The following is a 9,858-nucleotide window of genomic DNA, read 5'->3' on the forward strand; positions in this document are numbered from 1 at the left end:
CAGTATAAAGGCCAGCAGAAGGCATTCTGGTAAGTGGTCTCTTCCCTCTTCATCCAGGTAACTGCTCTGTCTCCAGCGGTTTTGCCCAGTGTCCACATATCTGAGTGGCTCTGGACAGACAGCAAAAGCACGATTGAATTCTTTTCTCTTTAGGGGCCTCAGTTTGTCCTCAGCAAACCAGGAGATTGGGAAAACTCTGCAGCGGTCCATTTTCAGGCATTGAGGTAAGGATTAGTTAATTCTTTGCTAGAATTTCTAGCACAGTGCTGATTCACAAAATACTTCCAAAGTGTTAATTTTTACATGAAGGTTATGTCTTGTATACAGTACAATGTTTCATTTATATAAATTTATATGTATTCTTTTTTCATATTCCTTTCCATTATGATTTGTAATAGGATATTGAATATAGTTTCCTGTACCATACAGTAGGACCTTGTTGTTTATCCATTTTATATATAGTAGTTTGCATCTGCTAACCCCAGTCTCTCACTTCATCCCTCCCTCACCCCTCGTCACCCTTGGCAACCACAATCTGTTCTCTATGTCTGTGAGTCTGTTTCATAGATAAGTTCACTCATGTCGTATTTTAGATTCCACGTATAAGTGAAATCATAAGATCTTTGTCTTTCTGACTTACTTCACTTGTATAGTACCTCTAGGTCCATCCATATTGCTACAAATGGCATTATTTCATTCTTTTTTATGCCTGAGTAATACTCATATTTGGAGAAGGCAATGGCACCCCACTCCAGTACTCTTGCCTGGAAAATCCTACAGACGGAGGAGCCTGGTAGGCTGCAGTCCATGGGGTCGCTGGGAGTCGGACACGACTGAGCAACTTCACTTTCACTTTTCCCTTTCATGCACTGGAAAAGGAAATGGCAACCCACTCCAGTGTTCTTGTCTGGAGAATCCCAGGGACGGGGGAGCCTGGTGGGCTGCCGTCTCTGGGGTCGCACAGAGTCGGACACCACTGAAGCGACTTAGCAGCAGCAGCAGCAGTACTCATATTTACCACATCTTCTGTATCCATTCATCTGTGGATGAGCATTTAGGTTGTTTCCATGTCTTGGCTATTGTAAATAGTATCACCTTATTTTTCATTAATTGGTACTCTGTTCCTAGTAGAAGAATATGTACATATACTTTGAATAAAAAGTAGCAGGTGAGATGGTAGGCAGAGAAGAGGGATGGGACTTGACTGTCCTGTACGTGGGAGGTTCTAAGAATGTGTAAAATTCAATGGCCTAAAATTCAATGTCTAAAATAAAATTTCATTTTCTTTACTCCACAGAGAAAGAGAATCTCTGGGGTAAAACCCCAGCGATGGACCCCAGCAAACTTTCCATGGAACAGGGTAAAGCATTCTTACAGGAGATCGGGATCCCACAAAGAGATGTAAGTACTCGAGGTTTTAGGTCGGGCAAGTAAGATGTTGAGGAATAAGGTGGACTTCCGCTCTGCTTTCAGTGCTAAGGTAGGCTTTCCTGTGCACAGGGGTGAAATTCAATGATGAACAACGTGGGTGCACATAGGAAAGGGTGCTTGGAGATTGAGTTCAATCATATGACCAATAATTCAATCAATCGAACTCAATCAAAAATCGAGTTTCGATCTAATGGAGACAAAAGAGAACCAACATGCTACGGCTCTGGCTCTTCAGTTCTCACTTGGGGATTCCCAGTATTCCCTTAACACCCCACGTTCACCCCCTGTTGCCTGCTCCTTGAAGATAACGAGAAAACTCATCATGGGGTTGGAGGAAAGAACGTTTACACTCAGACTAGAGTTACATTAAAGACCTTAGGAAACTGGGAGTCTCTTTCATCTTCTGTAATCCCAAGGCTTCTTCCTGGGTGCAAAACTCAGATTGTATGTTGGTTCTCTTTTGTCTCCATCAGCTCGACTTGATGACAGAGAAATGGGTAGTTGATGCTTCTGTGGAGGTTCTGCTACGGTTCCCTCTGTTGCCAGGAGAGGACCCAGCTGCCCGCTGTGTCCCCGATAAGAAATGTCAGCCTCCAGTGCACAAGCCTCACGGAGCTCCACAGAGACCTGGAGTCCAAGAGGAGAGGTAGGTCAGACATCAGACAGTGATGTGGGTAGGGCCTGGAGGGATTCCCAAGGGCACAGATGTAGCTGTAGATTTCTGCTTGCATAGATGAAAAACCAGTTTTTTTTTTTTTTTTTCTGGAGTATAGTTGCTTTACAATAGGTCAGTTTCTGCTGTACAGCAAAGTGAATCAGGCACATGTATACATATATCCCCTCTTCCTTGGGTTTCCTTCCCATTTAGGTCCCCACAGAGCTTTGAGTAGAGTCTCTGATGTTATACAGTAGGTTCTCATTAGTTATCTATTTTATACATAGTATCAATAGTGTATATGTGTCAATCCCGATTCCTCCCTCCAAGAGACTTTAAAACAATTATTTATCTAGTTATTGACTATACTGGGTCTTTGATGCTGCACAGGCTTTTCCGTAGGTGTAGTGAGCATTGTGTGTGGGGGGTACTCTTTCTAGTTGCGGTGTGTGGGCTTCTCTATGGCAGAGCACAGGCTCTAGGCACTCCGGCTTCAACAGTTGCAGCTCTCGGGCTCTAGGAACAATAGTTGTTTAGGCACAATAGCTTTAGTTTAGGCACAAGGGCTTTAGGCACAATAGTTGTGGCACACAGGCTTTGCTTCTCCACAGCATGTGGGATCGTCCAGGACCAGAGATTGAACCCGTGTCTCCTGCCTTGGCAGGTGAATTTTTCACCACTGAGCTACCAGGAAGACCCTCCCCCAGCCATAGACTTTTGACTTGTGTGTCCCTCAACACAGCACAGCCTCAGCCTGGTGTGAGTTTGCACATATATGTGAGCTTGTACAAGGACCCTCAGACTGCTTGTTCATCTGCGGCTTTGTGCAAAAGCCTCTATTAAACGTTGACCTATGGGGTTGGGGTCATGTCTGAAATTTCACAGGTGTTCATTAATTTACATGTCACATCTTTGCGATGCTTTGTCAGAAGAACTGGCAGGTTTTCTCAGTAAGAAGTTGTTATGTGAAAATTGTGAGTTTTCTGAAAGTATGTGGGGAAAAATTCCATACTTGTTGGCTGCCTCCATTTTAGCTTTAATAAATATTGGTAGATGCTTAAATGTTGGAGGGAGTACCTGGCTAAAAATCCAAAATTCAGGCCCAAGTTTATGTTGAAATTCTCAGGGAGAAACATTAGAAGAAGCCCTGATCATAGCCAAGTCATCAAAACCAGGCATTCAAGGTTGCAAATCTAATTTCCCTGTTTGTTAATAAGAGGATTCATCTCAGGCAGTGTCCCACTCTGGAACTAAGTAATGACGGAAGAAGATGACACATTTCACAGAATGGGACATGAGTTCATGAGTAGACCAACTCACAGAGGGTGTGCCTTAGTGATCACTGAGCCCCTCATTCATTCAGAAGTGGGGGTATGATGGGCTTCTGTCTTTATGTTCATTGTTGTTCAGTCACTCAGTCGTGTCCAACTCTTTGCGACCCCATGGACTGCGGCAGGCTAGGCTTCCCTGTCCTTTACCGGCTCCCAGAGTGTGCTCAAACTCATGTCCATTGAGTCGATGATACCATCAACCATCTCATCCTCTGTCATCCCCTTTTCCTCCTTCCCTCAGTCTTTTCCAGCATCAGTGTCTTTTCCATCAGGGTCTCTGTGTTTACCTTTATTTTTTTTTTCTTGTGACTAGAAAATCCAATAGTCAACTCCCAAGGAAGAATGCCCAGAAGCCCCAGGAGGTGAGGCAGATAAAAAGTCACTACATTCACCAACTGCCCCAGAGACCCACTATGGCTCAGAATGTGAAGAAGCTACTGAGGGGACCTGTGGAGCGGAGGACTACTTTCTCAGACAAGAATAACAAGGTAGGTGGAAGCTTGGATGTTTCAAGAACCAGGGTGTCTGCATGCATCCCAGAAAGTGGATTTTACTGTGGAGATGTTTGCAGGATCTTAGTTCTCCAAGTAAGCATTGAACCCCTGCTTGGGGCAATGAACGTGCTGAGTCCTAACCACTGGACCACCAAAGAACTCAGAAACATCTGTGTCTTATGACTCAGATGTTCTTACTTATCCAAGGCTGGCTTGGTTTGTAGTATCCTCACCAGGACAATTGACCCATCAGCTCCTCTGAGGAGAAACTTTATTCAATGTTCAGTGTCATGTCAAGCTGGGTGTTTTTCCAATGCACAAACCTGGTTCATTTTTATTACCTTTAGACACTAGATTCTTTTCTCCTTGATCTCTCTCTCTAAAATGCTCTGTGGGCAGCACCATCAGTTCAGTTCAGTTCAGTTCAGTCACTCAGTCGTGTCTCACTCTTTGCGACCCCATGGACTGCAGCACACCAGGCCTCCCTGTCTATCACCAACTCCCGGAGTTTACTCAAACTCATGACAATTGAGTCGGTGATGCCATCCAACCATATCATCCTCTGTCGTCCCCTTCTCCTCCCACCTTCAATCTTTCCCAGCATCAGGGTCTTTTCCAATGAGTCAAGTTTTTCTCATCAAGTAGCCAAAGTATTGGAGTTTTGGCTTCAGCATCAGTCCTTCCAATGAAAAATCAGGACTGATTTCCTTTAGGATGGACTCGTTGGATCTCCTTGCATCAAAGTATCTCAAATTTCCTGGCAGCTCTGGTCCATGTCTTCTATCCCAAATCAATATGCAACTTCAAAAATCTGTCCTTATGCAGCTGATCCTGAAACAATGCAAGAGTTAGGAGCAGCAAACCTTAGTCAGTGGAAAATCCAACTATGACTTTAGAGCCAGCCCCGTAGTCCATTATACTTGCAAGTGGTTTCCCATCTGAGCATTCAACCAACTTTGGATGTGGTCATCCTACAGTACGTATGTATGAAAAATATCTGAGTGTAAATGGATCTGCCCCGTTCAACCCATGTCTCGAAGAGTCAACTGTATTAACCTTTGAAATTTGCCTGTGGGAACTTCTCTGGCAGTCCAGTGGTTAAGACTCCATGCTTCCAACGCGGGGGCATGGGTTCGATCCCTGGTCAGGGAACGAAGATCCCACATGCTATATGGTATGGCTTTAAAAAAGTTGAAAAAAACTATAAAATAAATTAATCTTTGAAAAAAGATTGCCTGTGATACCTGTTAACTTCACACTCCTCCCCCACCCCCAGGTGAAGTGCAGAAACTGTGGTGCTTTTGGACACCTGGCCACCAGCAAGTGGTGCCCCACGAAGTCCTGGGCTGGGGCCGTTGCTCCACAGCCTTTGGGCTCCAAGAAGAAGGAGAATCTGGAACCGAGGAGACCCCAGGACATCCAGGCTCCAACGTTCTTTAATGAGGCTGTCAGAGAGCAGGAACCAGAACCAAGGTGAGGAATCGTGGAATTCAGAATGATTTTGGTGGGGTGGGGAACACCCTCAGAGCTTATTCTAGTCCTGAGAATCATGATGGGGGAAGGGCCAGCAGCTCTCTTGAAAGGATGGAGAGAACCACCTGAGAGTGTTCAAGGATGAGACCTCAGGAGGGGAAGAGGCACTTCCGGGAGAGGAAGCTGCCTCTGAAATGGTGGAAGGACTTGCCTTTGCAAAAGTCTCAGAACCTTGGCCACCTTCCTCACCCCAAACAGGGGCTAGGACCAAGCTCCAGGGCTGCTCTTGGCTCCTGGTCAGTGGTGAAGACAGAAAGGTAGGGGCATCCAGACACTTACATGAACTGTTCTGCAGGCAAGAGGTGCCGCAGAGAAATGCTGTTCCCCAGACCCACCCTGTGAGTTGCCAAGGGAAGACGCAGAGACAGGAGCCTGAAGATTTGCGTGCCTTCATGAGGGTGAGTCTTGCCCAAGCCCCCCAGCTCTGTCCCTCCCTTCCATCCCCCTTGTGCTTCTATGTGATATAGTACTCTTGCTTGGAAAATCCCTGGACGGAGGAGCCTGGTAGGCAACAGTCCACAGGGTCGCCAAGAATTGGACACGACTGAGCCACTTCACTTCATGCCTCTCATGTGTGCAAGGTCATGTTAAACCCAGGCTGGCCGCTAGGTGTCCTGTTTTTTGTTTTCACTTTCTATATTTTTCAGGTTCCATTTTTTTTTTTTTTTTTTTTACACTATGGGTTGGGGAATCCAAAATTCTGGTCCCACTATTTTAATTTTTTATGCAAGTAGGCCAGCAAAAGCTAGTGAAGGCATTTCAGCATTTTTATTGTGCAGTGGCTCAGTCGTGTCTGATTCTTTGCCACCCCATGGACTGTAGCATGCCAGGCTTCCCCGTCCTTCACCATCTCCTGAAGTTTGCTCACATTCAGGTCCATTGAGTTGGTAATTCTATCCAACCATCTCATCTTCTGTTGCTCCTTCTCCTCCTGCTCTTAATCTTTCCTTGCATCAGGGTCTTTCCCAATGAGTTGGCTCTTCACATTAGGTGGCCAACATATTGGAGCTTCAGCTTCAGGATCAGTCCTTCCAATGAATATTCAGGGATGATTTTAGCATACAAAGTGTTTTATCAGATGCCTTCTCTGACTTCAAGTCCAGATGAGGCATCTTTTAACTTGCAATTACTCCCAATTGTCCTCAAAAAGATAGTTGCTATTGACATTCTTCACATTGCATAGGAAAATGTTTCTACCATTGACCTTAACAATAGACAATATAGGGAAGTTTTCATGGCCATAACTGATGGGCAAAAGCCTCAGATTGGTATAGTAATTTTTCCCCTTGACCATCTCTGAGGTGGATTTCTCTGCAAATGTGTAATGACCATTTATTTGCATGTCTTTTCTGTGAAATTTAATTTTGTATGTGTTGTCTGTGTCTAATTGGGTTGTTCCTCTTCCTGTTGTAGAAAAAAACTCCTAGCATATATTTATTTTCTGTCTATTGTATTTCATTTTATTTTATTATATGTACATTACATATATATAATTATATTGTATTAGTCTGCCAGCTAATACAACATTTGTCCCAAATTGCTTATGATTTCCTGTTTTCTATTACTATATTGTTGAAACGATCAGTGCCAGTGCCGTACTGCATTCAGTTAGATAATTCTGACTCCCGAGGTATCTAATGAGGTTCCTTCTCCCACAGCAACCCACCCGGCCGATGCCTGTCCAAACGTCCAAGAGGAGACCTGTCCTAGGCCCTGTCCTCATGGGTCAGCCACTGGCCCAGATCCCCAAGAAGAGATGACTCTGCCCTTGAACTGAGTGCTTGTGGACACAAGACACGTGGTGGACGCTAATGCCTCACCCAGCTGTGCAGACCTTCTGCCTGGAGGCCACTCTCATGGCCGAGTCGACAGCCAGTGGGCCTGATGGTATCCCGTGGGATATTCCACTCCACCCGGCTTGCCCTGGGTTGTGTCTGTGACCTCTGGGCACAAAGCTAATGTCCTGATGTGGGCTCAAAGCCCAGCCCCCAACGTGCTGTACAACAGTGTGCCCAGAACTCAGTGCAGCTTCCAGGCATGACTTGAGAGGGCTTCCTAGATCCCTGTGCAGACTTGCCAGAATCTCTCACCAAAAGGCAAGACTTGGCCTATCTTACAGCTTCCAGCCCCATTCTCAGCACCTGCTCTGGGGCTGCCAGGCTCTCCCATGTCCCCTCAGTACACCTGGACTTGGATCCTGACAAGCACCCACGTGACCAGGAAGACACCAGCCGTGACGCCCAACTTTTTCCTGGCTGTACTCTGAGGCATGTGAGATCTTAGTTCCCTAACTGGGAACGAACCCTCACCCCCTGCATTGGGAGAGTGGAGTCTTTACCACTGGACGCCCCCAGGAAAGCCCCTTTATGCCTGCAGGCTCCACCCAACTCAGTTTGGCCGAGCCCTGTCAAGATCTGCAGTGTCCCCAGTGGTGGGAAGGAGACAGGAGGATGGACTGAGTAGTAGCACTGAAACGTATTTTACCATGTATAAAATAGATAGCTAGTGGGAAGTTGGTGTAGAACACAGGGAGCTCAACCCAGTGCTCTGTCATACCCTAGAGGGGTGGGGTGGGGTGGGGAGGTGGGAGTGAGTTTCGAGGCAAGGTACATATGTAGACCTATGGCTGACTGTTGTGTGGCAGAAATCAACACAGCCTTGTAAAGGAATTATCCTCCAGTTAAAACTAAATTAAAAAAAAAAAAAAGATCTGGAGTGTCTCTAATCCCCACCATGAGTGTTTCTGGTCAGCCAGACAGAATTGTCTGTATAAGATGGGGTGAGGGCTGGCCAAGCTCCAATCTCAGGTGCTTCCTCCTCTCAAGAAGTCTACACTCATTGGTCAGAACCCTCACAGCAGCGAGGAATCTGAGGGACAGGTGTGTCCTCGTCTCTTTCTCCCCTGAGTGACCGTGTGACCCTCCCCCTCGCTCCCATGGAGGGAGGCTCATCTTCAAGTCTTGCTAGATTGGGATGAGACTGAGTGGCGGAGAGTTGGGAAGATGTGGGCATCCCTGAGTCTGGTGAATCTGCACTTGCCTGTGCAGATTCTGGAACTCCAGATATGACTGGGGACCGGGGGACAAACACTGCCTTGACGTTTTGTAAATTTCTGTTGTATTTAAAATGGAGCTTGCGAAATTATCATAGGTAGTCCTTTGTAAGTTAGCTATGTAAGAAGTGGAATACAAAGAAACTGTTATAATGTCAGTAAAAGCTATGAAATTCATCCGTGTGGATGAGTAAATGACTAAAATATGGGTAACTGGGCAAAAGGCCTGTTTATGATTTTGGAAAATGTCTGAAGAATTTCAGTGTAAGTTCTCTTCACTTGGTTAAGGGCAATTATTTTCTTAACTTTTTGCAGTTTGTTATTAAAAACCATTATAATGTTATTTTTTGATGGATTTCTTTAAGTATTAATAAAGTGCTCTGAAATAGAATGTATATTGTAGGTGTTTTCATTTTTGTTTGTCACCTCAAGTTAATTTTCTTTTTTTTTCTTCATCAAATTCTCTTGAGTAAAGAGGATCTTGGTACCTGCAGTGAAGTCCAGAGACTGTATCTTGTAAGAAATACAAATCCTTAGCCACAAGCCAGTATTCTCAAACTAATATCTTGAGTCTTATTAACAATTCTAGGTGTTTCATATGTAGCTTGATAAGCGCAAAAATAAACTGGACCTGACTTTGCACATCAGAATCACATGGTGAGCTTTAAAAATTGTCATGACTGGTTCCTGCTCCCAGGGATATTTCTTTACTGGGTTTGGCATGGTGTGAGACGATTGGGGTTTCCCAGGTGGTGCAGGGGTAAAGAATCTGCCTGCCAATGCAGGAGACACCTGAGATGTGGGTTCAGCCCTTGGTTTGGAAAGATGCTCTGGAGTAGGAAACGGCAAGCCACTCCAGGATTCTCGCCTGCAAAATCCCATGGACAGAAGAGCCTGGCAGGCTATAGTCCGTGGGGTCTCAATGAGTAGACACAACTGAGCGCACACACACATACACACATGAAAATATTGAAAATATGAATATTGGTCTCTTCCCCCTCGCTTCCTGGCACCAAGCTTGTAGTTCAGTTCAGTCGCTCAGTTGTGTCCGACTCTTTCTGACCCCATGGACTGCAGCACGCCACGCCTCCTTGTTCATCACCAACTCCTGGAGTTTACTCAAACTCATGTCTATCGAGCCCACGATGCCATCCAACCATCTCATCCTCAGAGCTTGTAAGACCCATGTAAATTCCTAAGTGATAAGAATACTGGTGAAATGGAACGGGACCCTCTGGTTCTTCCCCCTGTGTCCTCTGATTGCCTTTTGTCTGTGGGAAAAATGTTAGCCAAAGGATAAGTTTAATCAGAGAAGTGCGAAAATGCAGAAATAAAGGAAAACAGTCCAACAAGACTAAATAC

At 45.4% G+C, this 9,858-nt stretch overlaps 1 protein-coding gene across 1 annotated transcript; it reads left to right on the top strand.

The window, feature by feature from the left end:
- Positions 1–7,991, top strand: LOC112442369 (protein FAM90A27P-like). The gene is made up of 7 exons (XM_024979325.2): positions 1–224; positions 1,298–1,401; positions 1,905–2,077; positions 3,731–3,905; positions 5,188–5,384; positions 5,740–5,842; positions 7,103–7,991. Exons 2-7 carry the CDS (start codon positions 1,330–1,332, stop codon positions 7,202–7,204), a joined length of 822 nt encoding a protein of 273 aa, XP_024835093.2. The 5' UTR covers positions 1–224; positions 1,298–1,329; the 3' UTR covers positions 7,205–7,991.
- Positions 7,992–9,858: the final 1,867 nt, after the last annotated feature.

The sequence above is a fragment of the Bos taurus genome, chromosome 18 (genome assembly GCF_002263795.3).
Source record: "Bos taurus isolate L1 Dominette 01449 registration number 42190680 breed Hereford chromosome 18, ARS-UCD2.0, whole genome shotgun sequence".
Taxonomy (NCBI): Eukaryota; Metazoa; Chordata; class Mammalia; order Artiodactyla; family Bovidae; genus Bos; species Bos taurus.